Source organism: Arachis hypogaea, chromosome 16 (assembly GCF_003086295.3).
Source record: "Arachis hypogaea cultivar Tifrunner chromosome 16, arahy.Tifrunner.gnm2.J5K5, whole genome shotgun sequence".
NCBI lineage: Eukaryota > Viridiplantae > Streptophyta > Magnoliopsida > Fabales > Fabaceae > Arachis > Arachis hypogaea.
In genome coordinates, this window is record NC_092051.1 from 27,086,047 (window position 1) to 27,108,561 (window position 22,515).

The 22,515-nt window shown below is 32.6% G+C and overlaps 1 protein-coding gene and 1 pseudogene across 6 annotated transcripts; one reads left to right on the forward strand and one right to left on the reverse strand.

The window, feature by feature from the left end:
• The first annotated feature begins 504 nt into the window (after positions 1-504).
• Positions 505-9,986, forward strand: LOC112758717 (uncharacterized). 6 transcript variants are annotated; one of them, XM_025807450.3, is made up of 6 exons: positions 539-841; positions 1,617-1,664; positions 4,773-4,915; positions 5,031-5,112; positions 5,201-5,317; positions 9,556-9,986. In XM_025807450.3, exons 3-6 carry the CDS (start codon positions 4,794-4,796, stop codon positions 9,595-9,597), a joined length of 363 nt encoding a protein of 120 aa, XP_025663235.1. In that variant the 5' UTR covers positions 539-841; positions 1,617-1,664; positions 4,773-4,793; the 3' UTR covers positions 9,598-9,986. The 6 variants fall into 6 exon arrangements, with proteins under 6 accessions (XP_025663232.1, XP_025663235.1, XP_025663231.1 ...); XM_025807446.3 differs by lacking the exon at positions 9,556-9,986 and adding an exon at positions 7,422-7,698; XM_072220139.1 differs by having other exon boundaries at positions 554-841; positions 1,617-2,802.
• A 3,589-nt stretch (positions 9,987-13,575) lies between these two features.
• On the reverse strand, positions 13,576-21,371 carry LOC112758719 (inosine-5'-monophosphate dehydrogenase-like; annotated as a pseudogene).
• Positions 21,372-22,515: the final 1,144 nt, after the last annotated feature.

Here is a 22,515-nt window from a genome sequence, read left to right on the forward strand (position 1 = left end):
TAGATTATTTTAATTTTTGTCTCATATAAAAAATGCAATAAAAAAAATATAAAAGGAGAAAATCAGATGATACAATAATATATCTTGATTCAGTAAAAAAAAGATAAAAGGAGAAAATCAGATGATACAATAATATATCCTGATTCTATCATTAGGTGTAATGTAAAATCCAGTTTTCACCATCAACCATGTTAAAATATATTTGTGAAACATTTTAAGTTTTTATTTTAATTTTATTTTTATAATTTTATATTTTTATTTAATTATGATCAGATCAACCGGATGAATCAGTAACTCATTGGTTAAACCGGTGGCATGGGAATCCGATTTTATATGACCAGCTCAATTATCAGGTTCTAATAACTATGGTTCTAAAAAATAAAAATCGAATTGGACCGACCAGTCAGATCAGTCTAACTGTGAACCGGATAGTAACATGGTTCGATTTACTGTCCAAAACCGGTGATTATAAAACCGTTTGTAAACTGCTGAACCGGTACCAGGTCGGTTTACTCTGAACGACATCGTTTAAGAAAAAAAGGGTTTCTGAATTGAGAAACCAGTCTCTCCCCCTTTCAGGCTTTCACTCACGCAGAACTCTTCACATTCTTCCTTGAAAACCCCTAGCCTCCATTGTGCCGCGGTTGATCTCACCGTCGCCGCCTGGTTCGTCGTGGTTGTTCGCCAAACGCCAGTATCTCCAGGTCTTGCTCCAACGTCGTCCGTCCGTCCTGTTCGTCGCCAGCTCCCCATCGTCCGTATCCAGCTCACCAGTGTTCGTTGCCAGCTTCCCGTCGTCCGTCGCTCTCCCTCAAATCTATGGTCACTGCCCTCGCCGAAGGTAATGCCTCGGATGCTCAGTCAGCGCTAGGTGCTTTTTGTTGGTTGATTGGCTCTGCTCACTGCTTGATGAAAAATTTTAACTCTCTTACTGGCTTGTTCTTGCTTGTTTTGGGTTGCTTCACTCTGTTACTGGCTTACTGATTGATGATAAACTGATACTGATAAATTGTTATTGGCTTGTTCTTGCTTCTTGTTAAAGTTTCTTGATGATAAATTTTGTGCTCATTGCCTAAAGGAATACTTGTATTTTAATCACAAAATGTAACAAATTGTGTATTGAAAGGAACTCGCATAATCATCGTCTTACTGACATTTTAGTAACTATGTTTTATTGTTTTAGCTCTCAGAAATCAGGTAATTATCATTTCTGTCTGTGTTAATACCATTGAATAAAGAGAAACACTGAAATGATATGTGAGTAATCACTATTATGTCAACTTGAAAGTAATTGTGTGCAAAGTTTGAATCTTGTTAATTTCACTTTATGCTTAATACCACCAAGCCTCACTTTTTGACTTAAAATTTAAGTGTTTGACACTATGCAATCTGATTTATTGGTTAAGAAATCACCTTCTAGAACCAATGGGATTTCATACTTTAAAACTGAACTTGATTAGCCAAATAAAGTGGCAACAAACACGCAAAAACATGAATATATGTATCCTTGACGGTACATTTTGCCATAAGTTGGTGCTTAATATTCTTATTGATTTCTGGGTGTTGTACTGTTTTTTATTTAAGGACATGTTTTGTGCTCAATTTTCATTTTGTAGGAAATAGTTGGAGGTATATAAGAATTAAGAAGGAAGACTATTCCAACGGTATTACTCTGTTGATTCTGGTCCCCCACAAGCTTGAGCATAGAATTGAAAAGAGAAACCCTACATTATTTCATTATTGGTCTATTTTTGGCATTGTAGTTTGTTTGAACATATTATTGTAGTTTGTTTGTTTTATTTATTTTACTTTCATAGAACCAGTTGTTTATGATCCCCTTTTGAAGTAAAAAAAAATTGCAGTGCTCACTGCTAGTGCTTGTTTTTTGTTTTTTATACTTGGTTCAGAAATCATATTGTGTTTTGTGTTTTTATTGAATGATTAATTGATTATTGATTAGCTCTGGTTGCTCTGTGCTGCTGTTTTGTGCTTTTTTCGCATAGTAATGTTCTGTTGGAATATTATGCTGTGCTGTGTTTATGCTTTGGGCTCCATTGTGTTTTAGTTTGTGATTGTATTGAAGATTTCAATAGTAATATAATGGATATTAAATTGTTGATATTATGACAAATTTTCATGATGTCATTTTATATTTGGATATTTTCTCTTGTTATTTAACTTTTAAGAGTGTACTTTGATAAGATTGTAAGACTTTAGTTGATAATATTTGATGTACTACTTTAAATTTAGAAGACATTTTAAGGTTTATGTTAGACACAGAGGTTCTGAAAATCGGTTCGAATTGGCCAGTCGAACCGCGAACCGATGGGAATGCTGGTTCGGACTAATGCCAAAACTGCCTAATCAGAAAACCGTTGTTGGACTGCCAAACTGGCTGAAAACCGGTCGGTCAAACCGAACCGTGAACCGGCCGATTTTTTAATTTTAAGCAAAACGCACCGTTTTGTTCACTTTGGTTGCCTAAAGCCCTAAACGTGTGAACCCCTAACCCTAAAGCATTACCCAATGTCTCCCAATCCCAACCCAGCACAACGGCGCAGCAGTCCCTCTCCCTCCACCCTCGAGCTTGTCATTCCTGTCACTGCCGGCGAGCTGTCTCCGTCACAACCGTCTAGTCACTGGACCGCTCCCGCCGCCGTCGCAAGTTGGAGCTTCGTTGCCGATTGTGCAGCTCTCCACCATCGTCGCCGTTTCAGCTCGGGAAGCATCCTCGCCGGGCTTGCCTCCTGCCTCCGTCGCACACCTCTGTTCCACCTTCGTCGGCATCACGTGGTTCCACAGGTCAGTTCTATGAACCGGTTCCCCCTCTGTGTTATGCTTCTGCCTTCTAGCTTCTAGGTGTTTTTTAAACAATAATTGTTGAATAATTAATTAATTATTGTTGATTAATCTGTGAACTTGTTATGGATTGAATAATTGTTAATTAATTTGTGAATTTGCATGCTGTTATTGATTGAATAATTGTTGTTAGATTGGATTATATTGTTGTTAGATTGAATTTTGCCGCTGTTATGGATTGCTGTGATATTGTTATTAGATTGGATTATATTGTTATTAGATTGCTGCTAATTTTTAGGTATGGATTATATTGTTATTGTTATTGTTATTGGATGTTGGCATTTTGTGTTTGGTTGGTTTTGTTATTTGACTTTTGAGTTTGTATTTGAATGAGATCATAACATTGTGGTTTATGTAGTATTTTTAATTTGGATGATATTTTAAAGTTTATATTAGACTATAATTATGTTTTAGTGTGTTTATTTATATTTTATTTATTATTTTATTATAAAACGGTTTTTTCGGTTGAACTACGGTTGAACCGGTTAAAGTAATAAACCAGTGAACCAGTAGTTAGAGCGATTTGATGACCGGTTCGATTTTCTGAACCTTGATTAGACTATACTTATGCTTTAGGATATTTATTTATATTTTATTATAAAGTGGTTTTTTCGGTTGGACTACAGTTGAACCAGTTGGACCAATGAACTAATGAACCAATAACTAGAGTGGTTTGATGACCGGTCCGGTTTTCAAAACCTTGCTGATAACTATGTCTCTCTCAGTCTCTCTCTCACCCTGTTTGTCATTTGAATTTAATTAAAGATTGGAAGGAAACATGCCTTAGTTTGGAATTCAAACCATAAAGTCTGGAATTTTTATTCTACAAACCATAACTTCCGATGGACGAGCTTGAGGTTTTCATGCCTTTTTCATTAGTAAGAATGGACATATACGTTGGAGCTTATATCTCGATGAACCTGATGACTTAACTTTTGGCCAAATGAAATAGTAAGGCATGTTCAAAGTTGATTCTGCGGACAGATTATAATTTCTAATACTGTGTGCTCACATTGAATTTGCTGTAGTTGGAACTGTAATAATTGGTTCATCTGGAGCTCCCTTCTCTGTTAATGTCATAGACATGTTTTAGTTCCCTAAGCTAATCCTTAGCACTTCTTTAAGCCGTTAGATAGTAATGTTGTCGGCTTTGGATATTGTTGTTACATTTTTCCTGAGTTATCCTTGTTAAAGTTTCTGACATAATCTTTGAAGTTAGGCGGTTCTTTGCCATTCATGATTTCTGAAAAATAAACAAATAAATAAAGGGAAAAAAAAGAGAATGTAATAATGATGCATATGTAGGGGGAGAAGATTTTCAACAATAGATTGTCCAAATTTCAAACACTCTTTGATTCTTTCAATTTACATTTATTCCCTTTGATCTAACAGGTTAATTAACATATGAAATTTCCATTGTCACCAGTACTTGGTAAGACTTTGAGGAATTCCAGCTTTCATCACATTTGGTTACTTTTCAAAGCCAATATTTAATGCTAATTCTAACAAATGAGGCCAATTCCTATAGCTACAGGAAAGCAAACAAAAGCATTAGGAAGAAGGATATAGTGAAACGTGGAGCTATATGTCTGTATTTTAAGGAAATGAAAAATAAAGATTTGAGAAATTTTAAAAATGTAGAAATAAAAAAATATAAAGGAAGAAGTAGAAGCAGGTTTCACAAAACTTGGTTCTTCTTTGTTTCCTTTCGTTACTAGATGGTATGTTTTGCAGCGAAATCCATCATAGTTTCTAATGGCTAAGTGGTGGGTCTTCCATTGTTTGTTTGCCTCATTTGTGTTTGGTAACTTGTTTGATAATATTTTGGCATACGTTATGTAACAAGAAATCAATGACAATATGTGCACATCATGTGTTTGATGAACCTATTGTTGGCTCCCTTTGTTTCTCAGGGTGAATTCTAATCATTGTCCATGATGAGGCTCTATGATGAATTCAAAGAGATACTAAAGATTCAGAAGTTTCGAAGATTGGTGTCATATACTGGATTCTACTGCTTTGCCACACTCATAAGCTATGCTTATGTTAGCAATACGTGCGTCTAATGTTGTCACAACCTTTTTTTTTTTTTTTATACTAGATTTTGAATTTTTTACAAGATTGGTTTGAATGCTATTCTCTGGAGTCAATATATGATTTTGGTGTTTCAGAACCCGGGCAGGATATTCCAGAGCCGATCAATTCTACGCATCGTACCCGGCTGGTACTGAGCTTTTAACAGATACTTCCAAGGTATTTGCCATTATATAATTTAGAAAATGCGCATCTTTTATACCTTTTTTTCTCAAGGATAATAGTAGTGTTTGCAAATTGTTATTAGTTGTACAAGGCTGCTCTTGGAAACTGCTTTGAAGCTGAAGAATGGGGTCCAATTGAGTTCTGCATCATGGCCAAACACTTCGATCGTCAAGGGAAGGCTCCATATGCATACCATTCAGTAAGTTTCAAGCCTATATGCTACTCTCTATTTTGATTTTTCTTAATTTTAGAATTGTTTATATTAATTCTGGAATCAGAACAATTTTTACTTTTTACCACTGATATTGATACTTAAAGACATTGTTTTATAAATCCTAGTTTTATGTGAAACTCGAATCTTATGATTTTTTCATTTTAGAGTAATTGGTCAAGTTGGTTCATCAAATTTCAGGCACGAATCGATTTAATCATTTGAATTTCTTAGTTCCTCACGTTCTGTGTCTGAATTTTTTTAACAGTTATTAAATTTTAATAAATTCCTTTAACTTCTACAAGGATAATACAATAAACTCAGCTGCTTTTCAAATCCCTTCCATTTCCTTTCTTCTCCACCAAAATGAAAATTACTAACACATCCTAGTGAATACACTTTTAGTCAAATTCAGAGTTATTCCTGGCCATTGGTCATTATAGCACTATTATTAAGGAACCATTGAACAGTCTCTCTTCCTGGCTAAGTGACTTTGTGAGGTCCACTACATAGTTTCATTAAAAGTAATATAGAGAAATCATTGATAAGAAGGTGCATCAATATTTGCTTGGAAAATTGACTTTTCAAAGGATAATGCAAGTATATGGAAGAGTACGTAAAGGATGGATTTCAGTCTTGTCTATTGAATGTTTGAGGAATATCATAGTTGCTGGTATTGGAGAGTTAAAAGATGAAATAAAAATGCTTAAATTTTAGAATTTAGGTCCTACACTAGTGTAAGATAGGTAAGTTCTGCAAATAGAAAATATAAACAAAGAGAAAAGTTATATGGTAAAGCATAATCTTAGAAACGTATTGGAGGAATGCTTATGATTGAAGTCTTTAATAATATTTGCAATTGAAGTATCACGTAAAATATTTTTCCTTCTTAACTTTTTGTTGACGGCTAAGCATTTCATTGGACTCAATCCAACCATGGGAGGTGTACTTTTTGTCAGGACTGCAAGATTTTAAACATGTTTTTAATCCTTTTAAAAGGAGCAAATTATGGTTTTGGTTTCTCAAATTTTGTTTTTGTTTTTGTTTGTTTTGTTTTGTTTTTTTTCAGATCTTTCAAAAATGCTTGGTTTTAGTACAATCATTTTGAACAATGCATGTATCCACATTGGTCCTCAAGAATGAGGAATACAAGGACTAAAACAAGCTTTCTAGAAAAGTTTGGAATAAAGCCCAAAAAAAGTTGATGGATGGACTAAAACTAGAATTTATTATATTTACAAGGAAAAGAAAACATATTTAAGCATAACTGCTTGGCTTCAACATTGCACACTTTTTTTTTTTCGTTTTTTATTACGTTGTATTGGTTTGGGTCTGTTTGAAGTGTATATGGAAGGTATAGGTAGTTTAGCCCACAGCCTAGTGGTTAAATCTCTACATCCAAGCTTAAGAGTGTGCTTGGATAAAACATTTGGAATGTTATTTTTTAAAATCCTTTAACTTAAAATGTTTTGTTTGGACATTAATACAAAGAAGTTTATAAATTCCAAGGATCTTAATAGAGTAGAGAATCCAAGATACCTGGTGAGAGAAGGAATCAAAACTCTTTCTATTATCCTTTCATGAAAACTTGATTGATAATATATAAAGAAAAGAATTTGCAATCAAACTTGCCACATATGTATCCCTTTTCATCTTCTCTTGCTGCATATACAAATAAGGTATTTTAAAGTTCCATGTATTTGGATTTTGGCAATTTACTTATATAGTATTTTAAATTCATTAAAATTTTAAAATACCTTATCCAAACTAAGGTCCCCAGACCATCACCTCCTTCCCCTTAGTATCTTAGGTCAAAAAGGGTTCATAGGCAAAGAATTTTGAGTTTTCACCATCCTCTTTCCATTACATGTGACATATAGCCTTTTAAATTCAAGGGAGGATCACTTTAAAATTAAATTCTTAGATGTTAGACATCTACATTTTGAATGAGGTGGCCGGGAGAGGTTTAGCATATTTGGGTACAATGACATTATTTGATGCATATAACCGACTCCATCTAGTAGGAAAATGTTTTGGTGTTTTTGACATTTACATTTTACTTTTAACTACATTGTATTTTGGCTTCTTACAGAAATACATGGCACACTTGCTTTCACTTGGACAGCTTGATGGAAGTGGTTAATGGGAAAAGTTAACCATTTAACTCCGATGATATTTGATAATCTGGGAGTTGTTTTAATATAATAATTACATAGCCATATGAAAATTACTTGATGATTGAGTACTTGCTCAAGTTTTGGGCTGCCATGTATGCTATAACCGGCTTTTTATGATCAAGGAATATAGTGTCTTGAGCATTGATTCTGTTTTTTGTCTCTAAAAAAAAGATTTATCATTCTTCTTAGCCATATACAAACTCTTTCTATTCTTCCCAAGATCTTGTATGACTTGTTGCTTGCCAATAAGTACAACATTAACTACCTTTTCTGTTTTTTAATATTCTACTCTCGAACCATGAACACCTTGTAGTTGTGCAAATGTAGAAGATGAGAGGCACCCGAAGGAAATTTAAGTATAGCAGGGTGAAAAGGGGAATTAAGGAAAAAGAGAGGGTATTTTGGAAAAATAATATAAAAGAATGTTGAATAAGAGTGATATTAGTAATTTCGGATTGAGGAGTGGTGGGCCAACAAGTTTTGTGATTTGTAGTCATTTTTTTTTTACCAAAGATATGAAGACTCGAACCCGCAACCTCTTAGATGAGTATGGGAAGATTATGCCATTTGAGTTATTACTCATTGGCTTGTGATTTGTAGTCATTAATTAGCCTTCATTGGTATTTTTAATGGTGTAGGATTATTCACTTTTCTTTTGTTGGTTAAATGTTGGTCAGATTTTAATAAAAGTGTTGGCTTCTTAGACTTTCTGCTATGGAATTACATTGTCGCTACTTTACATTTTCTTCTCCATGATTTTTTTAGATCTGTTTGTTATTTGGGCCACTAATTTAATAACCCATTTACAATATTTGTCGACCTAATAAAATTTAAAAAATGTATTATCACTTCAATAAAAGAAAATGTATTATCACTAATATATCTAGCCATTATAAACTATATATAAAGTCTCATCTTGCATGGCAAAAGCCACGTAGTAGTAATATAATACATTTTACTCATGACCTTCTGTACTGGTAAGTGGTCATGCATCTTCAAATTATGATATGTACTTTTATTATTATATATGATTGGTAGTTAATTTATTCGTAGGAAGAATATTATTATTTCACTATTTCACGCTTCAACTCCGATCCCTTTTTCATTACATTGCAAACAAGAGATCATATGTCTAATTCAAAAGTTTATATATCATTTGTTCTCCTTTCTGTTCTTGTGTCTTCCGAAGCCTTGAATTGCGTACTACTTGAGGGTGAGTCTTCTCTTTGATTTCTTGACCAAAAATTAAAGAATGTATTTTCCATTTTTTCCTTTTCGTTTGTCTATATATATAATAATTAAATAGAGATACTGAATGTTTAGTATGGAACTATATTCATCCGTCTCTGCTTGATACATGGACAGTGGAATTTTGTAACTTGTAGGCATGACAGATCAATGTTAACAATATATGTGATATTGTAATGTGTATGTCTAGTTCATAGACAATGATTGTTGCTTTTGTTATGTTCCCTGTCACATAATAACATGCATATGTGCTAATTATACATTTTGTTAAGTAGTTTTTACTTGGTTTATACATGTAAGGAAAATGCAACCTAACATAATCATACGAACATATACGGAGAACTATAAATTATTTTGTGAAAATAATTTATCCTTCTATTCTTTTGTTTAGTAACAGAAATAATTTTTGTGAAAATTAGAGCATAATTATTCAAATAAACTTTTATAATTTTTTTTAAAACAAGTAAACAGACTTTACAAAACATTTTGATATTTGAAGCCAGCTAACCCCTAATACCAAATACTATATACTGTAAAATATTATTTCGCATCTACCTCGATATTGTATTCATAATTAATTATAAATAGGAAATATTTTCAAATAAACCAAATTATTATTTTAAAATATTTTTTAGTTAATACTTAAATTCATCACAAGTAAATTGCAATTTCATGCCTTGTTATTTTTGAATGAACATTTCTTTATCTTTAATTCAAAAACTTTAAAGAATGTTGCAATGATGCCATATATAATTTAAAGTTGCATTATATATGATATATAATTTTCTTTGATTCCATTAGACGAGGAGATTTCGGTATTTAATAAGAGGATTCATGAGATGATAAGCAACAACTTTTACACTGCTACTTATTCAAATAGCTTCTTGCCTCCAGCTCCTCCAAGCAAGCCTTTCCCAGGACCTAATACAATTGAACCACCGCCACCACAACATTCAAAGCACATGGTTGGTGGAGGTTAGTGGCTACTGTACTCACTTGGTGTTTTACGAACTATCACACTTAGAGGAAAATGGTGAGATAGATAATTATTAGATCATGTGCCTCCCAAATAGCCGCATCTGAGTTTGAATTTGACTTCAGCCAAAAGGAGAAAAGAACTCATTTAGTGTGTTCGAATGTGTAGTATGAATGTGTTGTATTGTATTAAGACCAAAAAAAATTACAAAAATATATATTCTATTCTAATATACATAATATAATCATTTATGTAATTTTATTTAACTGGTTAATAAGTTTTTAGAGTAGATGATTTGTGACGCTTTCTATCCTTACAAAAAGTAAAAATAAGAAAGATTTAAATTCAATTTATTTATTGACTTAATTCAACTTTAAAAGAATTGTTTTATCATCTACTATACGAAAAAGTATAAAGGACCTACAACCAATTAAAAAAACAAATTAAAAAAAAAAACATTCAAAAGAGTCTATCCTAATTTCATTCTCACCGCATTGATAGTATACAATGAAAAAAACAACACACAGGCATAGCCACGTGTGTGCCGCGGCATCCGCCAACACCCAGGCACGCGGCGCCCTTCCGTCGCCAACGCAGTGCTCTCCCACCGGCACGCACGGATGCAGCCTCCCCTCCCTCCGCACCACCACTCAAACTCTGCGCCCCTTCCCCTCCCTCCATGAACGCAATGCCGCACACACGCACGCAGCTTCCTCCCTCCTCCGTCATCGCATGCACGCAACAAAACATCGAGTGAGACTGTCGCTGCTCATGCCGCTAAACAACGACGCCTCTCCTTTCGTCATTGGCTGCCGCAACGCCTCTTATGCGAAGCCGCAACGCCGCTTGCGTTTCGACGAAGAAGATGGCCACGAATTACGCCTCCTCCGTTATGCGCACAGAATAACCACGTTGCTCTTCTTCTTCGTTTTGGATGATTCTTCTACTAGTTTTAGACGTTTATTTCTCTTAAGTTTTGGATAATTTTTTTTTTATTATGTTTTTGGATGTTTTCTCTTTTTGGTTTTGAATTAGAGCAATGTTACGGGCCAGCAACATTTGTGATTGGTAGCCATCAACTAACCATCAATGATGATTTGATAGTGTGAGATTGGTGTGAGATATCATCTAATAGTTCACATTTCTCTGCTGGTTACATGCTGGCCAAAATGTAATAAAATTGCTGCCCCTAGACTTTTCTTTTGAATTATTCTTTTAAATAGTTTGTTATATTTTTTTTTAGTTTTTGGATATTTTTTTATTAATATTTCGTTGGATGTTTTATTTTGTTAGATTTTAAAATTTTAAAAAAATTTAAAATATTTTGTTTTTATTAGATTTTTTATATTTTTTTGTTATGTTTTAAATGTTTCTTTTTATTAAAAATTTTTAAAATAATTTTACAATAATTTTAAATATTTGTGAGTAGTTGGTGCTAGATATTTTTTTTAGATTTTGATTTTTTTTATTAGATTTTAAATGTTTGTCATGATAATTTGATTTTATGTTTTTTCAAAAAAAATTACTAGTTATGTGTACCCTTAATTAGTTATCTAAGATTGTTATTATATGAGTACTCTTGATAAAAAGCTTTATATTCAAACAAAATACTTAACCAAGTCTAACCAAATTGTTATAACAACTTTTTAAATCACGCGCCTCCTTCTCCTTCTTCTTCTCCTTCTCATTCTCTTTCTACTTCTCTGTTTCCTTCTCCTCTTCTCTGTTACTTTCTTCTCCTCCTCTTCCTTTTTCTTCCAAATTCATGCACGCAGGTTCTCCAATGTTGCATCTTCTTTTTCCTTTTATTTTTGGTTATCGTCATCACTAATAACACCAACATTTTAGAAATATATTTATTAGTTCTGATTTTCTCCGATGCCATTATTAAATAATTTCGGTTCATTTTTTAATTTATTTCGGTTAATTTGTATGTTAATTGAGGTTCACTTGATGCTGCTAATAAGTATTGACCAAAATTTTATTTCTTAAGTAATTTCGATTCATTTCTTACTTTAATTAAGGTTCATTTGGATTCAAAAATGAATTCGATGTGTTTTTGTTAATGATTGAGTCTTTTTAACTGTTTGTTTAAATCTGAACTAATTTCGATTTATTTGTGTGCTAATTGGGATTCATTTGATGTTGCTGATAAGTATTGACAAAATTTTTTATTTCTTAAGTAATTTTGGTTCATTTCTTAGTTTAATTGAGGTTCATTTGGATCCAAAAATAAATTTGATGTGTTTTTGTTGATAATTGAGTTTTTTTTACTATTTGTTCAAATCTGAACTAATTGAATGAAATAGAGTGAAATCTAATGCAATTGAATAAAGTGATAATGAATAATTTCATTCTTCTTTACTAAAAAAATTGATTAATACTTATCAGCGGCATCAAGTGAACCTCAATTAACACAAACACATTGAATTCATATCTGGATCCAAATAAACTTCAAATAAACTAAGAAATGAAACGAAATTACTTAAGAAATAAAAAATTTAATAAATACTTATCAGTAGTATCAGGTGAACTTCAATTAACACACAAATTAACCAAAATTAGTTCAATTTTGAACAAGCAGTCAAAAAGATTCAATCATCAACAAAAGTACATACAATTTATTTCTGAATTCAGATGAACCTCAATTAAACTAAGAAATAAACCGAAATTACTTAAGTAGTAAAAAATGTGGTCAATACTTATCAGTAACATCAAGTGAACCTTAATTAATTCACAAATGAACCAAAATAAACTAAAAAATGAATCGAAATTATTTAATTATGGCACAGAAAAAATCAGATGTTGGTGTTGTTGGTGATGACGATAACAAAAAAGAAGAAGAAGAACCTGCATGTAGGACTGGCTATGGGTAGGATAGGATAGGGTTTGGACTCTATCCTAACCCTACTCGCGAGTTGAAAACTTTTTTAAAATTCTACCCTATCCTACTGCGGGTTAAGAATTTCTTAACCCTAACCCTAAAGTTCTAAACCCTATCCTACTCGTAGAAAAATAAAAAAATTTCAAGCAAATATAAAATTAAACCATTCCAAATTTCATACATATTAATAAAATAAAAAAATAAAAAACTAAATTCAAATTAAAATTAAAAACAATAAAATCTTAAAGAAATCTAACCTACTCAAAAGTATTCTAACTCATTTTTTTTCTTTAGATTTTCTCTGCATACTCAGTTGAACTCATCACTCAACATCACTAATAATGCATAAACTTTAAATGTCTCTGCTACTCAATGAAGTAAACAATCTCAATAGACAATAGTTATATTTTACCATGGTCATTACTCATTTCCCCCCTTATTTTCTAATGGGTCAGTGATATTGGTCTGTGCAGTAGACAAGATTGTTTGTATTGTTTTGTAACATTTTTCATAAATTGTTTTCTTAAAAAAGTCACTGCATATTTCATTGTAAATTCACGATAGTTTTTGTTTTGTTTTCATATTTTTATCTACTATAATATAATAACATGCAACCATAAGAAACGCACCCCGTAAAGTTCAATAATCATATCATATATTCATATTTTAACATAAAATTGACTTTCCAAGATAGCAAGGTATATACCACCAACTTGATTATAAAAAACTTCCGTCTTTCTAACTAATAAAAAATTAAAAAAATACAAAATATTACAATTAAAGATATCCATTTCGTTGCCTTTCGACCCGTTTGGCTAGACAACTAAGAGTCTGAAACATATCATTCTATTTTACTTAGTCTATTAAAATGACTCTTGTTTGGTCACTGATGAAATTTCAATATGAGAAGTTTTATTTAAAAATAATATGTAAATCTAATGAATTGAAGATAACAAGAAAATTTACCATGAAACCTCAAATAGTACTCCGGAAGTATTGATTGGCACAAAAAAGATAACCAACTAAAACACCTATTTAAAATACAAGACAACTATGACGTAATCAAAACCTGAAGAAAAATTTAAAAATAACTAGGATTTATCTCATAAAATCATGGTGTGTGGCCACCATCATCCACAATGTTTCGACTTCTAATAACATCATTGGCAGCAACTTGTGACTGCCCGAGTAACATTTTATGCCCTTTTTTAAACTTACAACAATAATTTATACCACGGCTTACAACCATTTTGGATGGTTTCATACTTCAAAAATATTTCTTTTCATAAGAAACCAGACCATAGATTCCACCTTCAACCTGCGCTGCTCCACTCCGGACCTGAACGGAGCATACCAAATATTAAGAGACAAATTTGAGTAAATCCCCCCTTTGGTCTTAGAAAGTATTTCAGAAAAACATTAGTTCAGAAAAGCTTATAAAATTTATAATACCAATCTGAACGACAATATTAACATAAACCATATTTTATTGTTTGCCTGAGGTTGCAATTGCAGGCAAACACATGCATTAAATGTGTTCTAGGAAAATGCAAAAATTTAACACAAAAATATTTTTTACTCCTTTTCCCTTTGGTTTGAAAACAATAAAAATAATTAAAAATAAAAAACCCCAGTAGAGAACTACAGTTGAAGGGTAAATGGTTGAGAAAATAGGAACTAGTGTATTTAGTGCAGAAATGATGAAGACAACAAGAAACGATTACCGTACCTCTAGCCTTAACACCTTGGATCTGAGGAGGTCATGAGCAGACTGCAGAGAGTGAGCACTGATATCTTAAAACCCTTGCTTGACAGCTTGCATGGTGTATGGTAGGAACTTCAAAACAGAACCCTTATCTAGTTATCTTTAACAGCTCCAACAACCCCCTGAGCAATTTTTAGTTTTGCAGTGTCACCCAAATATCTTTGATCACTTCCTTTAGTCATAGCTTCTAGTGAACCCATTCCTCTATACTTCTTGACTCGTTGGCCATTCTGGCAGGGACGGACCTAGAGAGAGAGGGGGAGGGGCAGTAGTGGCTTCGGGCCCCCCAAACCCATTCCTCTATACTTCTTGACTCGTTGACCATTCTGGCAGGGGCGGATCTAGAGGGGGGCGATTTGTGGCCTCGCCTCCAAAATTTTAAAAAATTATACTTACATATAAATATATGTTTAAAAAATAAAAAAATATTATGTAATTTAATAATTTTATATGCATTATTTTTTATTATATAATGAATTTATGTTTTAATTGTTTAATTCAATAATATTTTTTATTTAACTAATTTAATATTATACCTTCAAATTTTTGTACTTTTCAAATTAGTTTTTATATAATAATCTCTATATTTATTAAAAAAAATAATTTATTTTTTTATATTAACATATTTAATATTTATATTATTATATTAATAATGACTTATGTAGTTATATTTAGTAATCACATTATATATTTTAGATATTCTTTTTTATAAAAAATATTCATTTTTCTTCTAAATTTACATTGTTAAAAGAAAAAATTGTATAAAAATATCTTATATCTTGTATTCTATAAAAGTACTGTGTCTTTCAAATAATTAATAATTTATAATTTATTTTTAAATTTTTTAAAATTTTTGAAAGAATTAATTTTAATTAATAAGATATGTGATAATTTTTAACTAAACACGCTATAATTTATTAGTATTTTATAATTTTATAATAATATTAAAAATAAAATTATGAAAAAAATTTATAATTATATATATATATATATATATTGATAAATATTTTAAAAAATTAACTCTAATAATTTTATGTTAATCATTTTTATAGAATGAAAAAATTATCTAAAATTTGGCCCCTCCATATTAAAATTTCTGGATCCGTCCCTGTATTCTGGTAAAGTATAAATCGATTATGCATATTAACCCAAGGCAAGCAAGAAGAATAGCTAAAGACTTTATTTCTTGGAAAGTTCCGTGATGCTTACTGCAATAGTCATCATCTCATGCGGACTGTATGTGTCGCTGTTGGAATGCGACACGTAGTTGTAAATATGCGGTCATCGTAAGAGAGTGTCTCCCTGGTTCCGTTATTCGTTTGTGTTAAGTTTGTTAATTAGGATAAATGAAGTGTTTATATTAGATAATAGTTTGGACAGGGTTAAGTGTTTGTGTTACTGGACCATGGGTTTTGGGTTTTAGTAGTTAGATTTTTGGCATTTTGAATTGTAATGCTAATCTAGTCTAGTAACTTTGCTACAAAAATAATGAAAATGACTTTCTGGTCCAAAAAAAAATAGAGTTAAACCCCAAAATAGTCCCTAAGATTGGCGTTGTGCACTGAAATCGTCCCTGAGATTTCAATTGTACCAATTACGTCCCTGAGATTGAAAAAAGTGCATCATATTAGTCCCTGACCCAGTTTCCATTAACGACGTGATGACATGGCATGATGACGTGGACTGTAAGTGACACGTGTCACTTCATGATTTGGCCACGTGTAATGGTATGATGATGTGGTGACCAGTGACACGTGGCATGCTAACGTGGATGGTTGTGCCACATGTCACCATGTTATTTGGCCACGTGTCCGTTTGTGCCACGTGTCGCAACAGTATTCGTCCACGTATCATCCATTATATCATCGTTGTATATGCACCAAATTAGTCCCTCGCTTTGCATCAAGTGACTCATTTTAGTCCCTGAAATTGAATGTCGTGCACCAAACTAGTCCCTTCACCAATTTTTTCTCATTTTTTTAAATTCAAAATTTTTAATATCTTGGATACACTAATTTTAATTCTATTTTTTCATATATCGTTTAAATACAAGTGCTTTCATAAAAATTTTTAAGATTTTAGTTTTAATTATATAATTTTTTTAATAATTTAACATTGGTAAATTGTAATATATAAGTATGTCATTATAAAAAAATAATTATATGATTGATTAGACACATTTTTTTCATAAAAAAACATGTATTTTTAAAAAAAATTAATAATTAAAATAAACATTTTTTTCTTATGAAATACACGTTTTCATTATGTCTAAATGAGTTAAATTGAAGGCATTTCAAGTACCCTCACTACCATCTCCGACCTCTGCAATCTAGACGAAAGAGGTCGGAGATGGTAATGAGAGAAGCTTGAAATGCTTTCATATCAACTCCAAGACGGCGGTTAGGGGTATACGCAAGAAAAAAAATATTTTATAAAAGCACTGAAAGAGGGTGAAAATGGTAGTGAAGATACTTGAAATGCCTTCATGTCAACTCTAAAATTGATGGTTAGGGTATTCGCAAGAGAAAAAATATTTTACAAAAGCACTTTTATTTGAAGAACATGTGAAAAAATAGAATTGAAATTAATGCATTCAAAAATATTGAGAATTTTGAATTTATAGAAAAAAATGAGAAAAAACTGGTGAAGGGACTAGTTTGGTGCACGACATTCAATTTCAGGGACTAAAATGAGTCACTTAATGCAAAGTGAGAGACTAATTTGGTGCATCTATAACGATGACATAATGGATGACACGTGGACGAATACTGTTGTGACACGTGGCACAAACGGACACGTGGACGAATAACATTGTGACACGTGGCACAACCATCCACGTCAGCATGCCACGTGTCACTGGTCACCACATCATCATATCATTACACGTGACCAAATCATAAAGTGACACGTGTCACTTACAATCCACGTCATCATGCCATGTCATCACGTCGTTAATGGAAAATGGGTCAGGGACTAATATGGTGCACTTTTTTCAATCTCAGGGACGTAATTGGTGCAATTGAAATCTCAGAGATGATTTCAGTGCACGACGCCAATCTCAAAGACCATTTTGGGGTTTAACTCAATAAAATATGTTAACTCAACAATAACAAACTAGCTCATTTAGAAATTAAGTTGACTCAAATAAAATAAAATTTTGACTTTTTAACATGGATTATTTCTTGTCTTACGATGTACTCTCTAGAAAACCAAATTTTAAAATTTTTTTTTAACTTTCTATAACAATAACTATAAGGGAATGACCTTTTCTGATTATAAAGGTTCTCAAAACAAATTGGAAATAAGATAAAAGGTAATTATTTTTAATCTAATTTTATGATTATGTATATTAAAAAGACAATTACTTAAAAAATTATTTTAAGAAATTTAAAAATATTAAAATCTTAACGTATGTTACTGAATGTTAGCTTTTATATAATGTAATTATTAACTTCACATATATATTATAAACTATAATAAATTTTTCAAATATTTTTAAATTATTAATATTTCAGTAACTACAATCGTTAATTTCAATTAAATATTCTCTCTTTTAAAAAAAAATCATGTACACTAAAAAAATACTTCAAAAAAATACACTACACAGGATCATCTACTCAACAATATGAACAAACAAATATACTTTATTATTTGAAGGTCGAATAATTTGTTTATGAAAAATATTCACACAAATAAATGAAAAAAAAAGATAACTTCTTAGAATTGATTATGTTTTATGATAAAGTATATAAGAAAGTTTTTTTTATTACATAAAAGTATTAAAAAACATATACGAGTTTATATTTAAAAAGAAACTAACCTTACAAAACTTTTGTTGTTGCTGTTGTTTATTTTTTTGTTTTTTATTCTCAATTAATTATATTGAATTATACAAAATTTATAATTATTTTTATACATAAATCTTTAAATTTAATATTAATCTATATATTATCTAATTAATTTATAAACAATATAATACTTTTTATTGTATGAACTTATGAACTTGGAGAAGTTTTTATGTTATGGTTTGGGGAAATTAGATATAAATTTTTACGACGTGCATCAATATTGTTTGAGAGTAGACTTTAGGGTGGTTTAGGGTTTGTTTTGGTGAGTTTCTAACAAAATATAATTTTGGAGTTATTTATTTAAATATTTTATAAAAAATTAAAAGTAATTTTATGTTCGAATATCTCATATAAAAAGATATTTTTATTTATTAATTATGTTTCGGTGTAACAATATAAAAATATTTTTTGTTTGTTTATTATGTAAAAGATATCAAATATATTTTTTCTAAAGAAAAATATTAATAAGAATTCCTAATTTATTCCTTTCTATAATTTTTATGAAGAAAAAAAGATTTAAAGGGCGAATGCGTTAAGGGCATTAAATTATGATTCACTGTGGTTTTTTTAGGGTAATAAATTTTTGAAAAATTATTGATACATTTAGTTGTATCATATAAAATAGCCGTGATATACGTGCATAATAAACCATGCAGTATGTATTAGACTAAGGTTTATGATTTTAATGAGAGTATATAATTAAGGTAATTAGTTAAGACGTTGGGGTTTAATATATTTAGCAACATGGGTCGTTTATGATTTCAACTAAGTCCACATACATAAGAGCTACTTTCGACCTTTGGACCACAGAGTCATTTTCATTATTTTTGTGGCAGTTATTAGACTAAATTGGCATTACAATTCAAAATGCCAAAAATCTAACTACTAGAGCCCAAAACCTATGGCCCAATAACACAAACACTCAATCCTGCCTAAACTATTACCAAATTTAAACATTTCATTTATCTTAATTAACAAATTTAGCACAAACGAATAACGGAACCACGGAGACGCTTCTTTACGGTGACCACATATTCACAACCACGTGTCACATTCCAACAGCGACACATACAGTCCGCACGAGATGATGACTATTGCGGTAAGCACCACAGAACTTTCCTTATTTCTTACTAGAATGGCCAAGTCAAATATTGAAAACATTGAAGTCTTTTCACTTCAAGTACACCAAGGACTTGAAACAAATATTAATCATGAATTACTCCCAAAGTTTCTTCCCAATTACTCATCTACCATTTCAGTGTCAACACCAAATAAAAAAATAAATAAATATATAAAAATATTTTTTCTCTGAGCATAAAGTTTTGATGCTCTTACAATTTCATCTTTTTTCTAAGCTGTAAATTTTCTTTTATCATCACACTGATCCACATTATATCACAGCTATTGTTGCAGAGCCTGACCCAATTTTTTATTCATACTTGATATTCATAAGCTCCGGGAGCCTCGTTGCTACCAGCCTTGACAATATGCGCAGAGTTTGAGATGCCACCATCGGCAATCACAGGAACACCGCTTTTATAAGCAATAGATGCAATCTTGTAAACTGCAGTTGCCTGAAAAGCATGAAGTCAATATTAATAACTTAGCACCTGCAAGCCAGAACATATAATTGAGAACAGGGTAGAAAGCAAGGCTGAAAATTTCCAAACACTTAAATGCAATATTAACAATCTATACAAAGTCAAAACTACTTAAAACTTCGTCATTCCATAAGAAAATCATCACCATCTAAAGCAAACTGCAATTCCAATCACTGAATACTATTCAATAAGTCAATATTGTTCAAACAAAATACAATTCTAATCATTTAATAAGTTAACACTGTACAATCCTTACAACCGAGGAGCAAGACCTCTTCTGAAATTAAGCTCAACCTAATCATTGAACCAAACCTTCTCAAAACATAACAACTATAAAAAATGATCACAATCTAAATTCATATCTATCAAACAGCTCAAAACTCCAGGCCATCAACAAACACCAACATAGGCAGCAAAGATCAAAGATAACACCAAATTGAAAAATAAAATAAAACAAAATAACGTTCATACCTGACCACACCTAACTGAACAAACCTCCTGGGTGGTGCAAATTGAACCAGACCCCATACCAACCCTCAATCCATCAACACCAGCTTGGATCAGATTCTCAGCCTGGTACATAGTGACCACGTTCCTACCAACCACATCCAGTTCCGGATACACCTTCTTCACGTACTTGATCATCTCCAATTGGTAACTAGAATTACCCTGTGAGCTGTCAAGAATCACCACATTCACCCCAGCCTTCACCAAGTGCTCCAACCTCTCCTTGTCTTGCTCCCTCGTCCCTATCGCCGCCCCAACGACCCAGGCCCTACCAGCTTTGGGTACCCTTTAACCTTCTCAACATCATCCTTGGTAACCACATCAACCACCTCGTTGTCCTTCACCAAACCAACGAAATTCACCTTCTTCTCCTCCAAGACCTTGTCAATTTCCATCAAAAGGTAAGGGAGGCATAAAAGCTTAGATAATATAAACAAAGACAACACCAAAAGATTTTATTTAATGAGAGCAAAGTATTCATCCTTGCCTTCAAGTCATGGCTCCAGGGCACCGTAATGGTGTCGAGGGAGCCATGTAATCACGGACTTTCAAGCTCTTGTAGCTTTGATTCATGTAGTATTCTTTTGACACGTAGCCGAGTAGCTTCGACTTAGAGTTGCCGGACTCCATGACGAGGATGAACGGAGAATCGGCGAAGTCATCCGGGGAGTCAATGTAAGCTGAGGGAGGGAGGAAGACCGAGTGGGAGAGGATGGGAACGCGGCGGGACTTGACAGAGTGGATGACGGCGGCCTGGGTGGCGGGGGAGATGCTGGAGTGGATAATGGCGATGGCGCCGAGAGAGGCCATGGCGGCGGCCATGGCGGACTCGGGAACGGTGTCCATCGGAGAAGCAACGAACGGGATGGAGAGAGGGACGTTACGGGAGATGCGGGGGGAGAGATCGACAGCCTCCGCCGGGAAGTCGATGTAGTGAGGGAGGAAGATGAAGTCGTCGTAGGTGTAGGAGAAGCCCTGGTTGAATAGCTTCTCCGCCGTGAAACCGTCTTCGATCGGCGGGCGGAGTGAAGTCCATGGCGGCGGCGGCGGTGATGGTGGTGGTGGTTGTGATTGCCGGGAGGGTTTAGTTAGGGCTTTGTGAGGTAGCTACTAAATATTAAATATTAATATTTAATAATTAATAAATATTAATATTTAATATTTAGTAGTGATCGCCTAATTGCTCACGAGGGTATGCATTACTTGAAGAACAAAAAAAGGGGACTCTAAAATGAAATGGCACTAAAATTAGATATGAGTAAGCCATATGACAGGATGGAATGGCATTTTCATTAGTTTATATTGGAGAACTTTGGTTTTGACTCCCGGTGGATCATGTGGATTTGAAAATTAGTGACAATTATTTTTTATTCTGTTATTGTGGAAGGACAACCCTATGGTTTCTTGAAACCAAATAGAAGTATTCGACAAGGAGATCATCCATCTCCCTATCTTTTTCTTTTCTGTGCAGAAGGTCTCTCCTTCTTGCTACACAAGGCAGAACAAAATAGACTAATCAGGGTTTTCGGATACATAGGCGATGTCCCAAGGTCAACCACCTCCTCTTTGCTGATGATTCCATCTTATTCTGTAAGGCTAATCCTGAAGCATGTTTAAACATCCTGTATTTATTAAATTCTTATGAAAGCATCACTGGCCAGAGGGTAAATCTTAATAAATCTGCTGTATTCTTTAGCCACAACACTCCCTCCACTACTCGTACACTGTAACACCCTAATTACCCTAAGCCTTACTTCGCGTCGTAAAGCAAATGTTAATCAAAGGTTACGACAGTTCTAAGCTCATGCATATAATATATAGAAGAAATAATATAATCTAGAAGCCCGATGAAAAATATAGTTCAAAATAGGATTTGAAAAGCGCAAAACGTACTAACGAAACTTCTAACTTAAAGCACAAGATATAGGTATAATATAGCAAAAGATAATAGTATAATATCATGAGAATCTAGCCACGGCTCGTGGAGTTTAAGCCGGCTAGCCACATACAGACATACAGAAACCAAACAGTTTAAAAATAGCTTATACAGGTGTTTCTCTCTCAATACAAGCCTCTAGGCAAAAGTAAAATACAAGAGTGAGAGATATGTAACAAAATAAATCAAAAGACTCCAAAAGTAACAGGATCCTCCAGTTCTGTCACCATCCCAGCAACTTATC